The sequence below is a fragment of the Bos taurus genome, chromosome 7 (genome assembly GCF_002263795.3).
Source record: "Bos taurus isolate L1 Dominette 01449 registration number 42190680 breed Hereford chromosome 7, ARS-UCD2.0, whole genome shotgun sequence".
Lineage (NCBI taxonomy): Eukaryota > Metazoa > Chordata > Mammalia > Artiodactyla > Bovidae > Bos > Bos taurus.
The window spans coordinates 13821414-13846871 of NC_037334.1; the positions used below are offsets into that span (position 1 = coordinate 13821414).

Genomic DNA, 25458 nt, shown 5'->3' on the forward strand with positions numbered 1-25458 from the left:
TCTTTTAATTTCATGGCTGCAATCACCATCTGCAGTGATTTTGGAGCCCACAAAATAAAGTCTGACACTGTTTCCACTGTTTCCCCATCTATTTCCCATGAAGTGATGGGACCAGATGCCATGATCTTAGTTTTCTGAATGTTGAGCTTTAAACCAACTTTTGCACTCTCCTCTTTCACTTTCATCAAGAGACTTTTTAGTTCCTCTTCACTTTCTGCCATAAGTATAGAAACAATATAGCAAAAATAAGAGGGCTATGATTATTTTGCAATGATAGAAACAAGACTGCCCATGGCCAGGAGTCCTGGATCATGCATAAAAAAGTGAGAATGGTATATTGATGTGCTGTGCAAAATCCAGGTGGGAATATGATTTAAGTGGGGGAGTCTAAAATAACTTATCAAACCATTAGAGTTATTCTAAGAGGAAAAATATAAGAAAGAAAAAAAATCTGATGACACCTTGGATCTATTTCTTTTACTTTAACCTTTTCTTCCTGTTGCTTTTGTTCATGAAAAGGATACTATCTATACATAATGGCCTGCCTGCGGAACCCTGATCCTCTGCCTGAATGTTAAACCAAAGTGCCTTTGTTCAGGGAAGCACTCTGACCCTGTCCATCTGTGAATGGCTGCAAGGAAAATGAAATTAACACCTCCCTTCCCCTGAGGTTGGTCATTTCAGGAGATATTTGACTTTACTTCCTCACCTCCCTTTCCCTTTCCTATAAAAGAATCTGGCAGCCAGGCCCTGATAAGATGGCTATTTTGAGACACTAGCCTCCCATCTTTTCCATCTGCTGGTTTTCTAAATAAATTATTATTTCTTGCCTCAACACCTTGTCTTCTGATTTATTAGCTTCCAATGCAGTAAGCAAAGCAAGTTTGGACTTGGTAACAGACAGAAAGCAGAGATGCATATACACTATGTAACTGGAGATTCAGAACTTCTCGTTGCACATATTTGATTTTACCACCTTTTCCAATCTTATGAACCAAAAGAAAAGAATGAAACAGGTGTTAAGATTAGGCAATCCTATGGGTAATCCTCCACAGGGCACTCTTGATGTCCTTGTTCCTTAGACTGTAGATGATGGGGTTCAGCATAGGGGTGACCACAGCGTACATCACTGAGGCCACGGCACCCTTCCTGGGGGAAGATGAAACAGCTGAGCTGAGGTATACACCAAGACCTGTTCCATAAAACAAACAAACAATTGCCAGGTGAGAGCCACATGTGGAAAAGGCTTTGTAATTCCCACCTGATGATGAGACTCTGAGAATGGAGGAAGTAATTCGATAATAAGAGTAAAGAACTCCTGAGAGTGGAACTCCACCAAAAATGGTACCAATAAAAAGGATTAATATATTATTGATGGAGATGTCTGAACAGGCAAGCTTGAGGAGTTGAGAAAGGTCACAAAAGAAATGAGGGATTTCCGTATCTGCACAGAAGGTAAGCTGTGACATCATCAAGTAGTGCAGTTGGGAGGTCAAAAAGCTGGTGAAAAATGATGCCAGGACCAATAAGCCACAGGTGCGGGGGTTCATGATGACCAGATAGTATAGGGGGTGACAAATGGCCACCAACCGGTCATAGGCCATCACTGTCAGAAGAAGACTCTCCAAACATGCAAAAAGAGAAAAGAAGGATACCTGAGCTAGGCATCCTGCATAGGTGATGGATTTGCTGTGCATCTGGAGGTTCACTAGCATCTTGGGGACAGTGGTGGTGCTGATACTGATGTCAGTCAATGACAGATTGGAGAGAAAGAAGTACATGGGAGTGTGGAGGTGGGAATCAGAGATGAAAGCCAGGATGATGAGCAGGTTCCCAAGCATGGTCACCAGGTACATGGACAGGAAGAGTCCAAAGAGGAGGAGCTGAAGTTCTGGATCATCTGAAAGTCCCAGCAGGAGGAATTCTGAGACACATGTAAGATTCTGTGGTTCCATGTTGATGGGGCATCTTTTGAAAAAGAAGAGTGTTAAATAAGCAAAACAAATGTAGAGGCATCCAGATAAGTGTTCATACATTGGATTTAAGCACCCCATAAATAAAGTCTTCATACTTGAATATACACCGCAGTACTTCTGGAATATTTCTAAGTTCTCAGTTGTGAGCATGTCTTTATTGATGGCCAAAATAGTCACCTCTTTCTTTGCACCCATTTATGTGGTGACCCAAGGATGAAAGAGCAGACAAAACCAAGGAGAGTCTTGGAATGCAGGAACAGAAAAACCGAGCCCTTATCATCCTTCCCTCCTCCATGCTGTAACTATTAATGGAACAGTATAACCTGTCTCCCCTCCTACCCCACAGGGAGAAGGTGTTTGCCCTACTCTTCCTCCTACCCAGTATACATGCCTCATACAATCAGCAAATGACCTGAAAGACCTCTATCCCACTCCTTGTACGCTGGCTATAAAAGTGGACTAAGGACCCCTGTTTAACATCTGTTCTCCCTTGAGCTGGCCTGCTGTTCTAACAGCATCTCCCACTCTAATAAACTTTATTTCCCTCTTATTCTGTCTCATGTCTGGAAATTCTTTTCCAACCCACACCTGGACCATGACATTTTACACATGGGACTAAAGAATATTAGAGAAGGAAAGACATTTTGAGATCACAAATCCAGGAACACAATAAAATGTCTGTTTTTTTTTTTCTGTTTTTAATTTTAGTTGCTAGGTAATACTTCTTTTATGTCTCCAAGCCTAAACATTTACAAGAGGTTGATTTCTCATCAAATTCAACACTTTTATGAATATTTGAGAAATTTAAGACCAAAGCCAGCTTGCAAACACTAAGTCGGCCTTCTTATGCCAGCTTAAGTCCATATTTTTTTTCCTCTGAATTCATTTATTTAAAGATAAAACAGCCATTTGAGATCATGGAATACAATATCAACACAACAAAAGGTGAGGAATTGTTATATTTTGCTTACATTAATAAATATCTTGAAAGAAGCAAATGTAGATTTTAAGATTTAAGACACTAATGACACAACTGAGAGTTTCTATCTAAGTTAACAGTGATACTGCTTGATTTTCAAGTTGAAAGATTTTTAATAACCTATATATTTCAATTAGATGGCGGCAAATAGAAAAGCATCTTTGGAGCTGAATAGTATACTGTTAAGCAAGAGTTTATTTTACAGCAGTCCATCATTCTCCTGGCCTGTTTGTATGTAGAAGGCATACTAGACATCAGCAATTCACATCACATAAATGATCTACCACTCACAATGGTGCAAAATCTATTATGCATGTATTTGAATAGAAATTATTTTTAAATTCCAGAAAAATACCATTTGTGTTTGACAGATGTGGGATTTCCCAGTTTTGCCACTGATTAGCTATCTGAGCTTCACTTTCTTCACTGTTAAACTTTGACAGAACAGGAAGAAACCGCAAAATAGGCTTTAGTAGCCTTCAGTTTATCAGCTCTGATTTTCAAAACAAACTTTCAAAGTGATTTTCAACCTCCTTCTAACCTATGATTATCCTTTTCAAAATCTTTGTCCAAATCATTCAGAGTTCCTCACTTCTCCACTGAACACATTTTAACACATCTGCATGTGTTTATAATGACCAAAGCAAAGTTCACTATGTTAGTATGAAAGACGACCTGTACTCAGGGGACATTACAGCTTACCTGGGTATTCAATTCAGTACCCACCACTAGCAAATCTCTGAAAATTCTGTGTCTCTGTCTCCACTGTAACCTACACTGTTTTCAATCAAATACTCCATACCTGTATATGTTCCTTACCTTCATATCAAGGGAAAAATCTGAAAAGTTTTTAGAAAACTGACATTTGTGACTTGTTTATACAATTTTTACAATATTAGGACAGCCATGTTCTTTGCAGTATCCTGTAGGACAAGGCATCAAATATTTCAAAAGGCAGCCATACATTTTTCATATTTTTCTGAAACAGCTTATGTTCTAACACAATTTAAAAATCAAACTGCCAAGCAGTTTTGTTTTCACTCTTTTCACAGGTACAGAGCAGAGAATAAACCTAACAATGTCCACTTCTCTTAACTTACCACCAATATACTCATACAACTCTTGATTCATTCTAAAACGCATATTGATGCGCTTGGCAAGACTATAGTGAATAAAATGGCAAGCGGTAAATCTAATTCGTGCCAGAAGACTGGAGAAGTTACACGGGAAGCACACACACACACAACTTCACAAAAGTTGGAAATATTGCTGACTTCAAATAAATGATGATCAAAGTGAGACTTTCATGCCTCAAGTCCCATTCAGTCAAAATCACGACTTGTAAGAACAAGTGTTGCCACCAGTGTCCAAACATACAGCACAGTGCCAATCCAACTAGAAGAGATTTTCACCCAGACAGCTGTCCACTGACTTTTCATCTCACGAGAAGGCTCATACCTGTACCAGTCGGTAAGGGTCATCATGATATAAAGCGAAGCCAGGAAAAGCATGAAGTGAAAGAAGGAGTAACTGTAAGTGACACCATCCCTTTCATTATCTACGGCTCGGTGAACATCATCACCATCCTCAAGTGACCCATTATTTCTGGCTCCACCATCTTCTATTAGTGTTGATTCATCAACTAAACTGACTGTTAGAGTCAGTTTATTAACCTGACTATTGTTTGAAGTATGGATGCTTGAATGAAATACACACAGTAAAAAGAGGATTAGTCCAATAATTCCTTGAGTATGACACCACTGTACAGACTGCCCCTCCTTTGAGATAGTCCTTGTTGTATTATATCCAATTATGTTCAGTAGACTTGGGTTACATTCTGTTTCTGGTTCACTGGTCATAGCAGACCATGTCAAATACATTGTGTAGACTGTAATCACTGAAGACTGTAACAAACCAGATCTTGGTTGTGATTCTTGGATTTTTGGCAGTATGGACATTATAGAAGCATCGAGGCAGAGGAGCATGTTGACACTGATGAATGCTTTATTTTCTGCACAACTGGCTGGATGAGTATAGTAAACAAAAAACAGGATGATAGCAACTAAAGACAGCAGATAATTCGGGGCTGTAGCTGATAACAAAGCTGCATACCAACATCTCGAGTTCCCCTCTTCCATTTTTACAACCCATGATTCATTCCATGAATGGGCAAAATCAATGAGTAAGACTAGCTGTATGAGAATGAAGCAAAAGGCACCTGCCATGCCTACATAAAACCACACAGTTGTAAAAGTTCCTTCTGGAATGAAGAAGGCCCCAGTAATAATTGCAATTGCTGCAGCAAATTTAAAGAACCAGAATCCATTGTGTATTGCAGCTCTAGGGTCACTGCTGCTCTTCACTTTGATCATTAAGAGAGTGAGAAGAAGATAGAACATAGCCAAGCCAAAACACAATCGGTATACAGCTTTACAGCCAAACAGAATATTACAAGGGACCATTCCTTTCTCATTCTCACAAAATCCAGAAGTCTTATTCAGCTGTTCTTCCATTCCAGGTATCAACATTACAGAAGCTATACACATTCCAACAAGCAAAAAAAGTGCATAGATCAACCTAGTTACAGTGGAGTTATTTCCACTAGGACAGCATCGGCACAGCAAACACAGGGCACTGCCACACAAACATGGTATCCAGCTCGCCATGGAGCACAGCCCCAAGACGCTCCCCATCTCCACAATGTCGCAGGAGTAGCATATGCCAACAAGATGGAGACAGCACCTTCTCTTGCTTTTCCCAGCTTATTTACTCTAAGTCCATATTTTTAAGACCATATTTCATTATAGAGATTTTGTTTTTTTTTTTTTTTTTTTTAGTTTTCTGAATGTTGAGTTTATTTTTTTTTTTTTTTTTTTTTTTATTCTTCCAATTTTATTTTATTTTTAAACTTTACATAATTGTATTAGTTTTGCCAAATATCAAAATGAATCCACCACAGGTATACATGTGTTCCCCATCCCGAACCCTCCTCCCTCCTCCCTCCCCATACCATCCCTCTGGGCCGTCCCAGTGCACCAGCCCCAAGCATCCAGCATCGTGCATCGAACCTGGACTGGCAACTCGTTTCCTACATGATATTTTACATGTTTCATTGCCATTCTCCCAAATCTTCCCACCCTCTCCCTCTCCCACAGAGTCCATAAGACTGTTCTATACATCAGTGTCTCTTTTGCTGTCTCGTACACCGGGTTATTGTTACCATCTTTCTAAATTCCCATTATAGAGATTTTGCATTTCTCCTAAGGTCAGTTCCCTGAATGCTCAGGCTGAGTTAGCAGGATAGAATACTGTCTAGAGGGGCTTCCCTGGTGGCTAAGTGTAAACAATCCACTTGCAGTGCAGATGACATTTCAACCCCTGGATCAGGAAGATCCCCTGGAAATGGGTATGGCAACCCACTCCAATATTCTTGCCTAGGAAATCCCATGGACAGAGGAGCCTGGCAGGCTACAATCCATGTGGTTGCAAGATTCAGACACAACTTAGTAACTAAACCACCACCACCACCTATTCTGTATAGATACCCTATGAATGAATTTTCCCTACCTGCGTTCAACTCTGACTTTACCCCTTTTCTATTCCACATGCTGCTGCTGCGGCGTCACTTCAGTCGTGTCCGACTCTGTGTGACCCCATAGACAGCAGCCCACCAGGCTCCCCCGTCCCTGGGATTCTCCAGGCAAGAACACTGGAATGGGTTGCCATTTCCTTCTCCAATGCATGAAAGGGAAAAGTCAAAGTGGAGTCGCTCAGTCGTGTCCGACTCTTATCGACCCCATGGACTGCAGCTCACCAGGCTCCTCCGTCCATGGGATTCTCCAGGCAAGAGTACTGGAGTGGGGTGCCATTGCCTTCTCTTCTATTCCACAGAGGGCCTGACAAAAATTACATAAAAATATTGTGTTCCTATCCTCAACTGTAAGAGATGATAACACATGTTCTGGGAGTGGGAATGCAGATAAAAGAAAATAAGCTTCAGAAAAATCTTAGCTCAGCTCCTGGCAAATGGAATCCCAGGTAAAAGTTTGTGATAATGTGTTTACTGTCATCATTTTCATCACCATAACCTTCATGACCATCTGGAAAACTTAAGGGACAGTTTAGGGAGACCTATTTTCTGCTCTGCTGGAAAAGATGCCCAAGGAAGATAGAACCAGTGTGGGAGGAAAATAGAAATTGAAATAAGAGTTCTCAAATCCCCACCATTAACAATAACATGAACTTCATAGGTCTCTGCTTTGAACCTATGCATCTTTGGTGCCCTTTCACTGGCTATCCCAACTGTCTCACTGCTTTGATGATGAGAAAACAAATGTCCCCCAATCCTTCCTGCATTCAGGATCTCCTTTCTTATGAACAGTTGAGAAATTTTAAACCAAAGCCAGATCTCAAACCCTAAGTTGGCCTTCTTACACAAGCCTGAGAGCTTTTCAAGTCACCATTTCCTTATACAGAGTCTGCATTTCTCCTAAATTCACTTCCCTGAATGCAGGCTGGGTTAGCAGGAGAGAATATTGTTTAGGTGCCTTATGAATGGAATATCACTGTCTACATTCAAATCTGACTTTACCCTCTATCTCTCCAGGGTTTATAAACATTACCTTAAAGTATTGTGTCCCTATCCAGAACTACAAAATAATAATAATGGTATTGCTGTCTTTGGAGGTGATAGTAAAGCATATAAAAATAACAATTACACAAAAAAACTTAGCTCAGCTCCTGGACTTGGAATCCTTAGGTAAAGTTTTGTGACACTGTGGTTACTGTCATCATTTTCATCATCTTTACTTTCATGATATTTTGGAACACTTGGGGGACAATTTAGAGGGACCTCTTTCTTGCTCAGGTAGAAAAAAAATGCACCCCCTCCAAGACAGAAACAATGTTAGAGGAAAATAGAAATTTAAATAAGAGTTCTTGGATCCCCACCACTAAAAACATAAACTTCATAGGCCTCTTAGCTGAATCTGTGTATTTTGGTGCCCTCCCACGAGCTATCCCAACTGTCCCACTGCCTTAAAGGTGAGTAAACAAGGCTTCCCCATCCTTCCTGCATTCAGTGTGTGCCTCTGCATTTGACACTCACTGGGTTGGGCTGTGTCTCTGCTGAAGCAGGACTGAAAGATGCAGATTGCCTGCCCCTCCCATGCCCGCTGTTGGATGAGGGTTGAGGCTGTGTCCGCAGGACTCATAAGAAAACAGACTCAAGTATGGCTTCCAGGATCAGACAACAGCTCTGGGAGATGAAAGACCTGTACAGATATGACACCCAGTGGACTGGAGCTGACTAACTTAAGGGTGGGGAAGCATAGACTAATTATTTACAATGATACAACCTTGAGACCTCAGTGCACCTAAAAGATAATTAGATGAATTGGTCCATGGTCTCTCAGTCTCTGAGGATGTGCTAATTTCATGGAGGAGGAAAAGAAGAAAAGTGATTGCATTAGGAAGGACATAGACCTTTCCTCTTCTCAAGAGGAGGCTGACCTCTACTCCTCACCACTGAAGTTCAAGTTGTTTACATTATTGTAAACTTCAGGCACTTCTTTTACAGATATATATATATATATATTTTTAATATATATTATTTTCCATTATAGAGTATTATAGGTCTGTATATATAGAATATAGTTCCCTATGCTATTCAGTAAATTTTTGTTGTTTATTTTATATATAGTAGTGTATATATGGAAGTTAATCTCAAACTTTCAATGTATCCTTCCGTGTGCCTTCCCTTTTAGTAACTATCAGTTTGTTTTTTATATCTGTGACTCTATTTCTGTTTTTTAAAAAGTTCTTTTGTGTTATTCTTTTAGTTTTCATACATAAGAGAGATCACATGATAATTTGTCTTTCTCTTTCTGACTTATTTCACTTATTATGCTCTCTAGGTCCATCTTTGTAGCTCCAAATGGCATTATTTCACTCTTTTTCATAAGATCAGATCAGTTGCTCAGTCATGTCCGACTCTTTGCAACCCCATGAATCGCAGCACACCAGACCTCCCTGTCCATCACCATCTCCCAGAGTTCACTTGAACTCACGTCCATCGAGTCAGTGATGCCATCCAGCCATCTCATCCTCTGTCGTCCCCTTCTCCTCCTGCCCCCAATCCCTCCTAGCATCAGAGTCTTTTCCAATGAGTCAGCTCTTTGCATGAGGTGGCCAAAGTACTGGAGTTTCAGCTTTAGCATCATTTCTTCCAAAGAAATCCCAGAGCTGATCTCCTTCAGAATGGTCTGGTTGGATCTCCTTGCAGTCCAAGGGACTCTCAAGAGTCTTCTCCAACACCACAGTTCAAAAGCATCAATTCTTCGGCGCTCAGCCTTCTCCACAGTCCAACTCTCGCATCCATACACGACCACTGGAAAAACCATAGCCTTGACTAGATGGACCTTTGTTGGCAAAGTAATGTCTCTGCTTTTCAATATGCTATCTAGGTTGGTCATAGCTGAGGAGTATTCCATTTGTATAGCAACACATCTTATTTTTTAAAAATTAATTTATTTTTTATTAAAGGATAATTGCTTTACAGAATTTTGCTGTTTTCTGCCAAAACTCAACATGAATCAGCCATAGGTATGCATATTTCCCCTCCCTTTTGAAACTCCCTCCCATTTCTCTCCCCATCTCACCCTTCTAGGTTGATACAGAGCCCCTGTTTGAGTTTCCTGAGCCATACAGCAAATTTCCATTGGCTATCTATTTTACATATGGTAATGTAAGTTTCCATGTTACTCTTTCCATACATTCCACCCTCTCCTCTCCTCTCTGCATGTCCATAAATCTATTCTCTATGTCTGTTTCTCCATTGTTTCCCTGTAAGAAAATTCTTCAGTACCATTTTTTTTTTTTAGATTCCATATATATGTGTTAGAATATGATATTTATCTTTCTCTTTCTGATTCACTTCACTCTGTATAAAGGTTCTAGGTTCATCCACCTCATTAGAACTGACTCAAATGCATCCCTTTTTATGGCTGAGTAATATTCCATTGTGTATATATACCACAACTTTATCCATTCATCTGTCAATGGACATCTAGGTTGCTTCCAAGTTCTGGCTATTGTAAATAGTGCTGCAATGAACAATGGGATGCATGTGTATCTTTCAATTTTGGTTTCCTCAGGGTATAGGCCTAAGAGTAGGATTGCTGGGTCATATGGTAGTTTTATTCCTAGTTTTATAAGGAATCTCCATACCATCTTCCATAGTGGCTGTATCAATTTACATTCCCACCAGCAGTGCAAGAGTGTTTCCTTTTCTCCACACCCTCTCCAGTATTTATTGTTTGTAGACTTTTTCATGCAGGACATTCTGACTGGTGTGAGGTGATATCTCATTGCAGTTTTGATTTGCATTTCTCTAATAATGAGCGTTGTTGAGCATCTTTTCATGTGTTTGTTAGCCATCTGTATGTCTTCTTTGGAGAAACGACTGTTTAAGTCTTTTCCCCACATTTTGATTGGGTTGTTTGTTTTTCTGGTATTGAGTTGTACAAGCTGCTTGTATATTTTGGAAATTAATCCTTTGTCAGTTATTTTTCAAGAAGATTTCCCTGTAGAAGACCTAGTACATGAAGAATTTGCCCTGTTGTGGCTATTTCTGCAGATCCCATCATGCTGTTTCCGGTCATAGAGTCAGAAATACCTCTAGTTTCTCTTACATTCATAGAGTCCTTCCATTGATGTAGAGCCATTCAGTGTCTGAGTTCAACAAACTTTTAATTTCTGCTCAACTAGAGAGGACACAGTTCCCTCTCTAAATGTATATTTTAAAAATAACTTTTGTATTTGAATTCTGGATGTCATTAATGTGCTTTTGGCTTACATTCTATGGACAGAGGAGCCTGGTGGGCTACAGTGTACTACAGTCCATGGGGTTGCAAATAATCAGACATGACTGAGTGACTAACACTTTCACACACACTTATGTGAGATGATGGTCTGTTGTAACCTGCTACACCTTATGTTTCTATCTTCCTGGTTCAGAGTCTATGTATGAGAAACTCAAGAGACTGATTCCTCATTAACTTGTTAGTTGATGAGTAGAGTATATACTCAATTAAGTTGGACATGGAAGAAAAATGTTAATTATATTTGTGCAAACATGTCAGAGAAAAGTTAGGGGGACAACAAAGTAACTGGTGTGTACAGAATATTTAGGGGAAAAGAAGTGGGTATCAATCAGATCAGATCAGATCAGATCAGTCGCTCAGTCATGTCCAACTCTTTGCGACCCCATGAATTGCAGCACGCCAGGCCTCCCTGTCCATCACCAACTCCCGGAGGTCACTCAGACTCACGTCCATCGAGTCAGTGATGCCATCCAGCCATCGCATCCTCTGTCGTCCTCTTCTCCTTCTGCCCCCAATCCCTCCCAGCACCAGAGTCTTTTCCAATGAGTCGACTCTTTGCATGAGGTGGCCAAAATACTGGAGTTTCAGCTTTAGCATCATTCCTTCCAAAGAAATCCCAAGACTGATCTCCTTCAGAATGGACTGGTTGGCTCTCCTTGCAGTCCAAGGAACTCTCAAGAGTCTTCTCCAACACCACAATTCAAAAGCATCAATTCTTCGGCGCTCAGCCTTCTTCACAGTCCAACTCTCACATCCATACATGACCACAGGAAAAACCATAGCCTTGACTAGACGAACCTTTGTTGGCAAAGTAATGTCTCTGCTTTTGAATATGCTATCTAGGTTGGTGATAACTTTCCTTCCAGTGAGTAAGCGTCTTTAATTTCATGGCTGCAGTCACCATCTGCAGTGATTTTGGAGCCCAGAAAAATAAAGTCTGACACTGTTTCCACTGTTTCCCCATCTATTTTCCATGAAATTGTGGGACCGGATGCCATGATGTTTGTTCTCTGAATGTTGAGCTTTAAGCCAACTTTTTCACTCTCCTCTTTCACTTTCATCAAGAGGCTTTTTAGTTCCTCTTCACTTTCTGCCATAAGGGTGGTGTCATCTGCATATCTGAGGTTATTGATATTTCTCCTGGCAATCTTGATTCCAGCTTGGGTTTCTTCCAGTCCAGTGTTTCTCATGATGTACTCTGCATAGAAGTTAAATAAGCAGGGTGACAATATACAGCCTTGATGTACTCCTTTTTTCCTATTTGGAACCAGTGTGTTGTTCCATATCCAGTTCTAACTGTTGCTTCCTGACCCACATACAGATTTCTCAAGAGGCACATCAGGTGGTCTGGTATTCCCATCTCTTTCAGAATTTTCCACAGTTTATTGTGATCCACACAAATAATTTGAGTATTATCCAAACTACCATAAAACTAATGGAAAGGAAGAAAACTTACACAAACATAGGCACAAAATTATACTAATTGTGGGTATATATGTGTGTGTGTGTGTGTGTGTGTGTGTGTGTGTGTGTAAAAAGTGTGTATGTATAGAGAAGAGACTGGTAGAAAATGAAATGAAGTGTTGACAGTGAAAAATAATCCAATTGACTGAGGTTTTTGTTAATATATAGCTTCCCATCTTATCCCAGACTTACCTACTCAACATCTCCAGGAGAAGAGTTTGAGAATTTACGTTTTAAAAATGTTTATTTATTTGCTTGCATAGAGTCTTAGCTGTGGCACACAGGATCTTCGTTGCAGCCCACAGATGCTCTAGTTGTAGTGAGAGGGCTCCGGACCTCAAGGGCTCAGCAGTTGTGGCATGGGGGCTTAGTTGCACCCACATGACACATGCATTATAGTTCCCCTTCCAGGGATATATCCTGTATTCCCTGAATTGCAAAGTGGATTCTTAATCACTGAATCACTAGAAAAGTCCTAACTGAGGGGTTACTTTTGAAAGAAAATTACAATGCATGTGAGAGTTGAATGGCAAAGAAGGCTGAGTGCCAAAGAATTGATGCTTTTGAACTGTGGTGCTGGATAAGACTCTTGAGAGTCCCTTGGACAGGAAGGATATCAAACCAGTCAATCCTAAAGGAAATCAACCCTGAATATTCACTGGAAGGACTGATGTTGAAGCTGGAGCTCCAATAATTTGGCCACCTGATGGGAAGAACTGACTCATTGGAAAAGATCCTGATGCTGGGAAAGATTGGGGGCAGGAGGAGAAGGGGATGACAGAGGATGAGATGGTTGGATGGTATCACTGAATCAGTGGACATAAGTTTGAGTAAACGCCAGGAGATAGTGAAGGAAAGAAAAGCCTGGCATGCTGCAGTCTATGGTGTCACAAAGGGTCGAACACTATTTAGTGTCTGAGCAACAACAGCTTTACTTTATTTTATGTTTATTGCATATAGACTCACAAGCTGGATCAAGATTGCCAGGAGAAATATCAACAACCTCAGATATGCAGATGATACGACTTTTGTGGCAGAAAGTGAACAAGAACTAGAGAGCCTCTTGATGATGGTGAAAGAGTAGAGTAAAAAAGCTGGCTCAAAACTCAATATTCAAAAAACTGGGATCATGGCATCTGGTCCCATCACTTTATAGCAAATAGATGGGGGGAAAGTGGAAACAGTTGCAGATTTTATTTTCTTGGGCTCCAAAATGACTGTGGCTAGTGACTGCAGACATAAAATTAAAATACACTTGCTTCTTGGTAGGAAAGCTATGACAAACCTAGACAGTGTATTAAATAGAGGAGACATCACTTTGCCAGCAAATGTCCATACAGTCAAAGCTATGGTTTTTCCAGTAGTCATGTACAGATGTGAGATTTGGACCATAAAGAAGACTGAGAGCTGAAAAATTGATGCTTTTGAACTGTGGTGCTGGAGAAGACTCTTGAGAGTCTGTTGGACAACAAGGAGATCAAACCAGTCCATCCAAAAAGAAATCAATCCTGAATATTCACTGGAAGGACTGATGCTGAAGCTTCAATACTTTGGCCACCTGATGGGAACAGCCAACTCATTGGAAAAGACCCTGATGCTGAGAAAGAGTAAGGGCAGGAGGAGAAGAGGCCAACAGAGGATGAGATGGTTGGATGGCATCACAAATTCAATGGATATGAGTTTGAGGAAACCCTGAGAGATAGTGAAGGACAGGGAAGCCTGGAATGCTGCAGTTCATGGGGTTGCAGTCAAACACCACTTAGCGACTGAACAACAACAACATACAATATATACAATATCCATGTTGTGTATTTTATATTGTATATGTGTATATATAATGAAAGTCATCATTTTAATAATTTTTATGTATAAAAGTTCTGTGGCATTGAGTACATTCACAATGTTGTGCAACCATTACCTCCATCTATTTCCATAACATTATCATCATCCAAACAGAAGCTTTAAATCCATTAAACAGCAACTCCCCATTCTTCTCTCTGATCAGACCCTGAAAACCTCCTTTCTACCTTTTGTCTCTTATGAATTTGCCTATTCTAGACCTATCATGTAAATGAAATCATATAACATTTATCCTTTTATGTCTGACATTAAAATACTTAATGGTAAACATTTCACTTAGTAAAATGTTTTCAAAATTCAACCATGCTGCAACACCTATCAAAATTTCATTCTGTTTTAAGATTGAATAATATTCCATTGTGTGTATATATCCCATTTTGTTTATTCTTACATTATTGATGGACACATGGCTTGTTTTTATCTTTTGGCTCCTGTGATTAATGCTGCTCTGAACATTGGTGTGCAAGAATCTGTTTGAATTCCTGCCTTTAATACTTTGGGGCATATACATACACAGAATTGATGAATCCTGAAAATATACCTTTAAAAGGATTTCAAGGGGCCTGAGCAGCTGTGGGGGCAACATTATTTAGCAGCAATGCCAGCAGTACCAGCCCACTGCTTTACTTTTTAGCTTCATGAGCATAGGAATATAGTCATTATGCCAAAAAGAAAATCCCCAGAGAATACATAAGGGAAGGATGGATCCAAATTAACTGAATAGGGGCCTACCAGACAGTTTGCCAGGTTTTCAGCAAAACCTGCTTCTTCAAACCCTGAACCTAAACCAAGAAAAAAAAAATCTGCAAAGAAAGAACCTGGAACAAAGAGTAATATAGGGGCTGATTGTTGTTGTTTAGTTGCTAAGTCATATCTGAATCTTTTGCAACCCCATGGACTGTAGCCCATCAGGCTCCTCTGCCCATGGGATTTCCCAGGCAATAATACTGGAGTAGGTTGCCATTTCCTTCTTCAGGGGATCTCCCTGACCCAGGGATTGTACCTGAGTCTCCTGGGTTGGCAGGCAGATTCTTGACCACTGAGCCACCTGGGCAACCCAATGCTGGCTATAACCTGAGCCATATGCTTGAGTTGTTTTGAACATATTTGAATCCCCACCAGATGGTAGAATTTAAATGCATGCTGACCACAAGCACAAAGAGCCCAGAAGACTGGTTGGAACCAGAAGGTTGATGATACTGACCCTCGATTACTCCATCACCAACCAACCAGAGAATTGTGCACCAGCTTATCATGCACTCCACAATCCTCTTCCTCACCCTGTCTTTAGAAACATTTCATGGAAAGCCATCAGGGAGGTCTGAGCTATTTGAGCATTAGCTGCCTATACTCTTTGTTTGGCCTTGCAAATAAAGCCTGCACTTTCCTTTACCTGAAACTGAAGTTAGTAGATTGGCTTTTCTGGATGCAGGCAAGAGAACCCGGGTTTGGTTCAGTAACAGAATGGCTACCCTGAACACTGTTATATGACTACTGAGAGATCTGTATGTAAGTTAAGAATAACAGCTAGAACTGGACATGGAACTACAGACTGGTTCCAAATAGGAAAAGGAGTACATCAAGGCTGTATATTGTCACCCTGCTTATCTAACTTATATGCAGAGTACATCATGCAAAACACCAGGCTGGATGAAGCACAAGCTGGAATCAAGATATCTGGGAGAAATATCCATAATCTCAGATATGCAGATGACACCACCCTTGTGGCAGAAAGTGAAAAGGAACTGAAGAGCCTCTTGATGAAAGTGAAAGAGGAGAGTGAAAAAATTGGCTTAAAACTCAACATTCAAGAAACAAAGATCATGGCGTCTAGTCTGATCACTTTATGGCAAGTAGATGGGGAAACAATGGAAACAGTGACAGACTTTATTTTGGGGGGGCTCCAAAATCACTGCAGATGGTGACTGCAGTCATGAAATTAAAAAACACTTGCTTCTTGGAAGAAAAGTTATGACCAACCTAGACAGCATATTAAAAAGCAGAGACGTTACTTTGTTGACTGTCTAGTCAAAGCTATGGTTTTTCCAGTAGTCATGTATGAATGTGAGAGTTGAACTATAAAGAAAACTGAGTGCTGAAGAATTGATGCTTTTGAACTGTGGTGTTGGAGAAGACTCTTGAGAGTCTCTTGGACTGCAAGGAGATCAAATCAGTTCATCCTAAAGGAAATCTATCCTGAATATTCATTGGAAGAACTGGTGCTAAAGCTGAAGCTCCAGTACTTTGGCCACCTTATGCAAAGAACTGACTCATTGGAAAAGACCCTGATGCCGGGAAAGACTGAAGGAAGGAGGAGAAGGGGATGACAGAGGATAGTATGGTTTGATGGCATCACCAACTTAATGGACATGAGTTTGAGCAAGCTCCGGGAGTTGGTGATGGGCAAGGGGGCCTGGCATGCTGCAGTCCATGGGGTTGCAAAGAGTGGGACATGACTGAGTGATTGAACTGAAATGAACCCTGAACACCCTTCCTTCTAGCATGCAGAACCTATGGAAAGTACAAATTGGTCCCAAGCAGAGGCTAAGTTGGACAGTGTATGAGACTGATGGGCCATCCGTTTCCTATCTCTCTCCAAGAGTTTAATCTTTTAGGACTTGGCAGAGAGAAGGGGTAACTAAATATCTTTTTTTTTCATTTAGCACTGGGGTGTAGCCAATTACAAATGTTGGGATCCTGAAAGGTGAACAGAGAAGGGATTTAGCCATACACATACATGTATTCATTCTCCCCCCAAACTCTCCTAGGATGCCACATAACATTGAGCAGAGTTCCATGTACTATACAGTAAGTCCTTGTTGGTAACCCTTTTAAATATAGCACTGTGTACGTGTCTATACCAAACTCCCAAAGTATCCCTTCCCTTCTTCTCCGGCAACCATGCATGACTGGTTTCAGTTGTGTCTGACTCTTTGCCACTCTATGGACAGCAGCCCCCCGGGTTCCTCTGTCCATAGGATTCTCCAGGCAAGAATACTGCCATGGCCTCCTCCTGACAACCGTAAGGGAACTCAATATCTTGAGTCATGGAGATTGTATCTTTCTCTAAGTCAATGCCTTCAAAATGGCAGGACCTTCAATTGGAGTAACTTGATGCCAGTTGGGACAAGAATAAAATCAAGCCCTGTGATCTTGGAGACAGTTGCAGTCACACTTGGAAGGGATGGAATGCATGTTCAGGGGAGCCTCAAGTGCCATAATGCATAGAGACATGGAACACCATCTGCTTCATGGATTGAAAATAAGGAGAGTGGAACTGGGTGAGTGCCTTGCAAAAGAGGTGAACAGTTTACCACCTTCTTTCTCTCTGTCTCTTTCCATGTCTTTCTGATTTAAGAGCTTTGCAGGAACTCTGCTATTCTCCATGTAGCTCCTTCAGTAAACCCATATTTGACACAATTTGTGGCAGTTTTAAGAAATGGTTTACAAATTCTTTTATATTCCTCTCCCTCGTGGCTCAGCAGTGAGGGAGGTCTCACTTCAATCCCTGGGTCAAAGATCCCCTGGAGGAGGAAATAGTAACACACTCCAGTATTCATGCCTGGGGAATTCCATGAACAGAGGAGTCTGGTGGGCTACAGTCCATAGGATCACAAAGAGTTGGACATGACTAAAGCATCTGAGCACACGTGAAAGTGAAGTCCATAACCCCTCTCTTGAATCAACTTGTAATTCTAAGTATGAATTGTAGTTGAAACTATTAATATCTACTGTCTCTAAAGAGTTTGTTGCTCAGTCTATTGAAATGTCAGTTTCTTAGTTTTAAAATAGGGCCAGTAAGAATTACAATTTTCCATAATATTTTTAGAATCAAGAATCAAAGATCCCAGCTATGTATTCTCACATGCTCCTACATTCAATGGCACAGGTATAAATCTCTTTCCTTATCTCTGTTGACTCTACCCAGTTTAACTTTTATTTCATGCAAGCAGTTTCTCCAGGGACTAAGGGTGGGGCAAATGGGGAGATACTGGTCAAAGGATCCAAACTTCCAGATAGAAGATGAATAAATTCTGGAGATCTAACTAGAGTCAGGGCTTCCCTAGTGACTCAGACAGTAGAGAATCTGCCTATTTAGAGAATCTGAAACTGCCTATGCAGAAGACCCAAGTTTTATCCCTGGGTCAGGAAGATCCCCTGGAGAAGGAAATGGCTACCTAAGCCAGTGTTCTTGACTGAAGAAGTGCATGGACAGAGGTTACAGTCCATGAGGTCACAAAGAATCAGACACAACTGAGGGACTAACACTTTCACTTTTTCAAATGGGAAGGGAATTCAAAAGAGAGGATATATGTATACATATATATATATTATATATATATATATATATATATGTCAGATTCTATATGTGATTCACTTTGCTATATAGTGAAAACTAACACATTGCAAGCAACTATACTCCAATAAAAATTAGTTTTTTAAAATGTATTTGTTCATTTTTAACAGCCGTTGCTGCAAAGGGCAATGTGTACATGAATATGTGGAAGGGAAGGGTGCAGGATCTCAAGCTAGAAAAATAAAGATATATCTTTAAAATAATAAATTTTGATCTTCAAATGAGAGGTAACATTCCATGGCATGTGGAAGCTTTGCTGCTGCTGCTGCTAAGTCGCTTCGGTCGTGTCCGACTCTGTGCGACCCCACAGACGGCAGCCCACGAGGCTCCACTGTCCCTGGGATTCTTCAGGCATGAACACTGGAGTGGGTTGCCATTTCCTTCTCCAATGCATGAAAGTGAAAAGTGAAAGTGAAGTCGCTCAGTCGTGTCCGACCCTCAGCGACCTCATGGACTGCAGCCTTCCAGGCTCCTCCATCCATGGGATTTTCCAGGCAAGAGTACTGGAGTGGGGTTCCATGTGGAAGCTTTAAGAAATGGCAATTAGCAAACATGCAAAAATTAACTGCTATAAACCACAGTATTTAATATTATTTTGAGAATTCAAACAAATGCATAAAATGAAAACAAGAAAGGGAGATAAACATTTTAAAGTGACAACAAATGTATCATCATTTGTTGATCAGATGTTGGAGGTGAAGATCTTTCAAATCTCTGAAGATGCAGCTTTGTGAGGGTCCTTCACCACTCATTTCAACAAATCCCTTAAGGCAGTTGTTTTCAAATTTTAGTCACCCATAGGATCCACTTGGGTGGCTTGTTAAACACAAGTAGCTAGGGCTGACTCTGGAGTTTCTGACTTAGCATCAATAGATCTAGGATGAAGGAAAAATGTGCATGTCTAACAAGCTCCCAGGTGATGTTGATGCTGCTGGTCTGGAGACAAAACTATGAGAAACACTACTCTTCTTTGTGTCCCTAGGACTCTGTCTAATAAGTTTTCCCTCCATTGCTTACATCTCCCTCCTCTATACCACCCCCAACCTTTACTTTGGTACCCTGCCTCTTTCAGATGACATCATGGAAACCCCTAGTTGTCTTGATTGTTTTCCTATAGCACACATTTTCTTCCAGAAAGTACAGGGAGATTATCCAAGAAGGGAATTCACACCATATGTCTGGGAAGCCCAAGATGCTTTGCCTTGGGGACACAGAAAGCTTATTTCAAAAGTTTCGAGAACTTTGGTAGCTGAATTCTCAGGCTGTCTCATTAAATAAATTGGCCTGTTGTCACCCCACTCTTTAAACAATTAAGCTCCCTTGGGGTAGAAGGAGAATAATAGAAAAGAAACTTTCTGCCACTGCTGTTTCCCTTAAGATCGTAGTAAAGAGAGGCAAATTTCTTTGTTCTAATTATTCTTAATTTATCTGGCTATGCTCAAACATTTACAGTCCAGATTATTCCCCTGGAGATTAAAAAGCTTTTTTCATGAAGAAGTCTCCCAGGGCTCCGTAAGATTCTACCCTAATTCTTTCTTCCCCTTTATAGGATTTGATTTCAAAGTTAGAAGTTTCTCCCTCAGGGATGCGTTAATGCTGCAAGTTGCCCAATGGACTTGAATCTGGGAATCCCATTGTAACAGAAACAAAATGCTTTAGAAAGTTTCCTATTTCAAGAAAGGGAATGCAGCCATTAGTGATATTGCTACTGAGACATCAAGCATTTTGACAAAAGGAAATATCCCTTAAAACTTATTTACTCAGCCATTAAAAAGAATACATTTGAATCAGTTCCAATGAGGTGGATGAAACTGGAGCCTATTATACAGAGTGAAGTAAGCCAGGAAGAAAAACACCAATACAGTATACTAATGCATATATATGGAATTTAGAAAGATAGTAATGATAACCCTGTATGCAAGACAGCAAAAGAGACACAGATGTATAAAACAGTCTTTTGGACTCTGTGGGAGAGGGAGAGGGTGGGATGATTTGGGAGAATGGCATTGAAACATGTATAATAACATATAAGAAATGAATCACCAGTCTAGGTTTGATGCAGGATACAGGATTCTTGGGACTGGTGCAATGGGATGACCCAGAGGGATGGTATGGGGAGGGAGGTGGGAGGTGGGCTCAGGATCAGGAACACGTGTACACCCATGGTGGATTCATGTTGGTGTATGGCAAAACCAATACAGTATTGTAAAGTGATTGGCCTCCAGTTAAAATAAATAAATGTAAATTTAAAAAAAGAAAAAAAAACACAACTTATTTGGCATGTGAGGTCACTGCAGACCTTAGGGAAGGCAGTTGTGATGGAGGTAGAAATACTCCTGATGAGTTGGTTGAGAAGAGAATGAATGTTGTGAAAATGGAAGTAACAGATACTGACCAAATTCTTTAGAAGTTTGCAGCAATACCCAAAGGGGTGTATGGGTCTGTGAGTGTTTTATTTCCCTTGAAAGAAATGGGAATGGGGATGATTGGATATTATAACAGGTCAAATGAGATCATATATCCAGATGAGGCTCTACAACTGAGAACTGAAGCATCGTGTGTAGGATTCATTCAAGCATGGGCTTCTATTTCTATTAATAACTCCTGAATCTCTCAGCAGAAACTTCTTCTGTCTGTATGATTAATTAACTTTTTATGTCACTTATGCAGATTAATGATATCCAAACCAATACCACTTACCTCTCAGATAATAGTGGGGTGTTCTGAAGGCCGTCAACTCAACCTTTCCAAGATAACCTGACATTTTATCCTCCCCAAAATGTTGCTTTTTCTATGATCCCATCTCGTTGAAAGCATACACCATCAATTTTGGTACCCACAGAATTTTATTTTATTCCAGTGTTCTCAACCAGACTGATTTTGCCCTCTCTGGAACAACTGGCAAAATCAGTCTGGCTGAGAACACTGGAATAACCAGTTTCTGCTTATCACAACTCAGTGCTGGTATCTCACGAATAGAGACCAGGGATCCTGAAAAACATCAGACAATATACAAGATAGACTCTATGACAAATATTAATCAGATCAGATCAGATCAGTCGCTCAGTCGTGTCCGACTCTTTGCGACCCCATGAATCGCAGCACGCCAGGCCTCCCTGTCCAACACCGACTCCCGGAGTTCACCCAGACTCACGTCAATAGAGTCAGTGATGCCATCCAGCCATCTCATCCTCTGTCGTCCCCTTCTCCTCCTGCCCCCAATCCCTCCCAGCATCAGAGTCTTTTCCAATGAGTCAACTCTTTGCATGAGGTGGCCAAAGTACTGGAGTTTCAGCTTTAGCATCATTCCTTCGAAAGAAATCCCAGGGCTGATCTCCTTTAGAATGGACTGGCTGGATCTCCTTGGAGTCCAAAGGACTCTCAAGAGTCTTCTCCAATACCACAGTTCAAACATCAATTCTTTGGCATTCAGCCTTCTTCACAGTCCAACTCTCACATCCATACATGACCACAGGAAAAACCATAGCCTTGATTAGACAGACCTTTGTTGGCAAAGTAATGTCTCTGCTTTTGAATATGCTATCTAGGTTGGTCATAACTTTCCTTCCAAGGAGTAAGCGTCATTTAATTTCATGGCTGCAGTCACCATCTGCAGTGATTTTGGAGTCCAAAAAAATAAAGTCTGACACTGTTTCCACTGTTTCCCCATCTATTTCCCATGAAGTGATGGGACTGGATGCCATGATCTTAGTTTTCTGAATGTTGAGCTTTAAGCCAACTTTTTCACTCTCCACTTTCACTTTCATCAAGAGACTTTTTGGTTCCTCTTCACTTTCTGCCAAAAGGGTAGTGTCATCTGCATGTCTGAGGTTATTGATATTTCTCCTGGCAATCTTGAGCTGGAGCTTCTGTTTCTTCCAGTCCAGCGTTTCTCATGATGTACTCTGCATATAAGTTAAATAAACAGGGTGACAATATACAGCCTTGACGTACTCCTTTTCCTATTTGGAACCAGTCTGTTGTTCCATGTCCAGTTCTAACTGTTGCTTCCTGACCTGCATACAAATTTCTCAAGAGGCAGGTCAGGTGGTCTGGTATTCCCATCTCTTTCAGAATTTTCCACAGTTCATTGTGATCCACATGGTCAAAGGCTTTGGCATAGTCAATAAAGCAGAAATAGATGTTTTTCTGGAACTCTCTTGCTTTTTCCATGATCCAGTGGATGTTGGCAATTTGATCTCTGGTTCCTCTGCCTTTTCTAAAACCAGCTTGAACATCAGGAAGTTCACGGTTCACATAGTGCTGAAGCCTGGCTTGGAGAATTTTGAGCATTACTTTACTAGCGTGTGATTTGAGTGCAATTGTGTGGTAGTTTGAGCATTCTTTGGCATTGACTTTCTTTGGGATTGGAATGAAAACTGACCTTTTCCAGTCCTGTGGCCACTGCTGAGTTTTCCAAAGTTGCTGGCATATTGAGTGCAGCACTTTCACAGCATCATCTTTCAGGATTTGGAATAGCTCAACTGGAATTCCATCACCTCCACTAGCTTTGTTCGTAGTGATGCTTTCTAAGGCCCACTTGACTTCACATTCCAGGATGTCTGGCTCTAGGTCAGTGATCACACCATCAGGATTATCTGGGTCGTGAAGGTCTTTTTTGTACAGTTCTGTGTATTCTTGCTGTCTCTTCTTAATATCTTCTGCTTCTGTTAGGTCCATACCATTTCTGTCCTTTATCGAGCCCATCTTTGCATGAAATGTTCCCTTAGTATCTCTGATTTTCTTGAAGAGATCTCTAGTCTTTCCCATTCTGTTGTTTTTGTCTATTTCCCTGCATTGATCAGTGAAGAAGGCTTTCTTATCTCTTCTTGCTATTCTTTGGAACTCTGCATTCAGATGTTTATAGCTTTCCTTTTCTCCTTTGCTTTTCACTTCTCTTCTTTTCACAGCTATTTGCAAGGCCTCCCCAGACAGTCATCTTGCTTTTTTGCGTTTCTTCCCAGGGGATGGTCTTGATCCCTGTCTCCTATACAATGTCACGAACCTCATTCCATAGTTCATCAGGCACTCTATCTATCAGATCTAGGCCCTTAAATCTATTTCTCACTTCCACTGTATAATCATCAGGGATTTGATTTAGGTCATACCTGAATGGTCTAGTGGTTTTCCCTACTTTCTTCAACTTAAGTCTGAATTTGGCAATAAGGAGTTTACGATCTGAGCCACAGTCAGCTCCTGGTCTTGTTTTTGCTGACTGTATAGAGCTTCTGCATCTTTGGCTGCAAAGATTATAATCAATCTGATTTTGATGTTGACCATCTGGTGATGTCCATGTATAGAGTCTTCTCTTGTGTTGTTGGAAAATGGTGTTTGTTATGACCAGTGCATTTTCTTGGCAAAACTCTATTAGTCTTTGCCCTGCTTCATTCCATATTCCAAGGCCAAATTTGCCTGTTACTCCATGTGTTTCTTGACTTCCTACTTCTGCATTCCAGTCCCCTATAATGAAAAGGACATCTTTTTTGGGTGTTAGTTCTAAAAGGTCTTGTAGGTCTTCATAGAACCATTTAACTTCAGCTTCTTCAGCATTACTGGTTGGGGCATAGACTTGGATTACTGTGATATTGAATGGTTTGCCTTGGAAACAAACAGAGATCATTCTGTCATTTTTGAGATTGCATCCAAGTACTGCATTTCAGACTCTTTTGCTGACCATGATGGCTACTCCATTTCATCTGAGGGATTCCTGCCCGCAGTAGTAGATATAATGGTCAAGTGAATTAAATTCACCCATTCCAGTCCATTTCAGTTCACTGATTCCTAGAATGTTGACATTCACTCTTGCCATCTCTTGTTTGACCACTTCCAATTTGCCTTGATTCATGGACCTGACATTCCAGGTTCCTATGCAATATTGCTCTTTACAGCATCGGACCTTGCTTCTATCACCAGTCACATCCACAGCTGGGTATTCTTTTTGCTTTGGCTTCATCCCTTCATTCTTTCTGGAGTTATTTCTCCACTGATCTCCAGTAGCATATTGGGCACCTCCTGACCTGGGGAGTTTCTCTTTCAGTATCCTATCATTTTGCCTTTTCATACTGTTCATGGGGTTCTCAAGGCAAGAATACTGAAGTGGTTTGCCATTCCCTTCTCCAGTGGACCACATTCTGTCAGATCTCTCCACCATGACACGTCAATCTTGTGTTGCCCCATGGGCATGGCTTAGTTTCATTGAGTTAGACAAGGCTGTGGTCCTAGTGTGATTAGATGACTAGTTTTCTGTGAGAATCAATAAATTTTATTATTAGAATGCTTGAGCAGTGACAAAATGTAAAAAGAAAGTGAAATCATTTCATAGTGGGAAGCAGAGTTTGGTTGTTAGAAAACTACCGAAATGAGTTTAGAAGACATGGCATTTGAAAACCAATGATGTGTTTTTCATAGATTTGTTTTGTGATTTTCTGAATCTCCCCTCCCTGCTATGATGCTTATTCTTCAAGGAAACAGGTAAATCAACACCTTCTTGTATTGTCTTTTGAGACGTCCAATTGAGAAATGTCTATCCTCACTTTTTATCACTTTGTTTTTTGTGAATCATATAAACACACCCTGTATTTTGTGACAATCGTGTGCACACTAGTAGTTGGACAAAAACAGATCCTACTCTGTATACATACTAATAGAAATAAACCAAACATTGCTTCTTTGGGGAGTTGTAGAGCACTCTATACAAGGTCCAGTGATCCAGGAAGAAAGGGAGTTAGTGGAAGTATGTGATTTAAAATGGGAAATTAGTCACCCTATTTGCTCAAAAACCTGCCCAAGATCTTTAGGGGATAAAAACATCCTAAACATCTTGGGCTTTCAGGTAAGATTTGGATTCTCATATCAAATAGTGGGAAAAATCATAGGAAAATATAGAAACAGTAAATTTAAGAAAGAGAGAGCTATGATTATTTTGTAGTGATAGAAACA

The 25458-nt window shown here is 40.6% G+C and overlaps 1 protein-coding gene and 1 pseudogene across 1 annotated transcript; both read right to left on the reverse strand.

The window, feature by feature from the left end:
- Window positions 1-1025: 1025 nt before the first annotated feature.
- OR7E203 (olfactory receptor family 7 subfamily E member 203) lies at window positions 1026-2300 on the reverse strand. The gene has a single exon (XM_010806765.3). It carries the CDS (start codon window positions 2169-2171, stop codon window positions 1026-1028), a length of 1146 nt encoding a protein of 381 aa, XP_010805067.2. The 5' UTR covers window positions 2172-2300.
- Window positions 2301-4262: 1962 nt separating this feature from the next.
- LOC781002 (serine incorporator 1 pseudogene) lies at window positions 4263-5702 on the reverse strand (annotated as a pseudogene).
- Window positions 5703-25458: the final 19756 nt, after the last annotated feature.

Coding starts and splice junctions, on each gene's coding strand:
- OR7E203 (XM_010806765.3), bottom strand. CDS start 2,171: ATGGGTGCAAAGAAAGAGGTGACTATTTTGGCCATCAATAAAGACATG.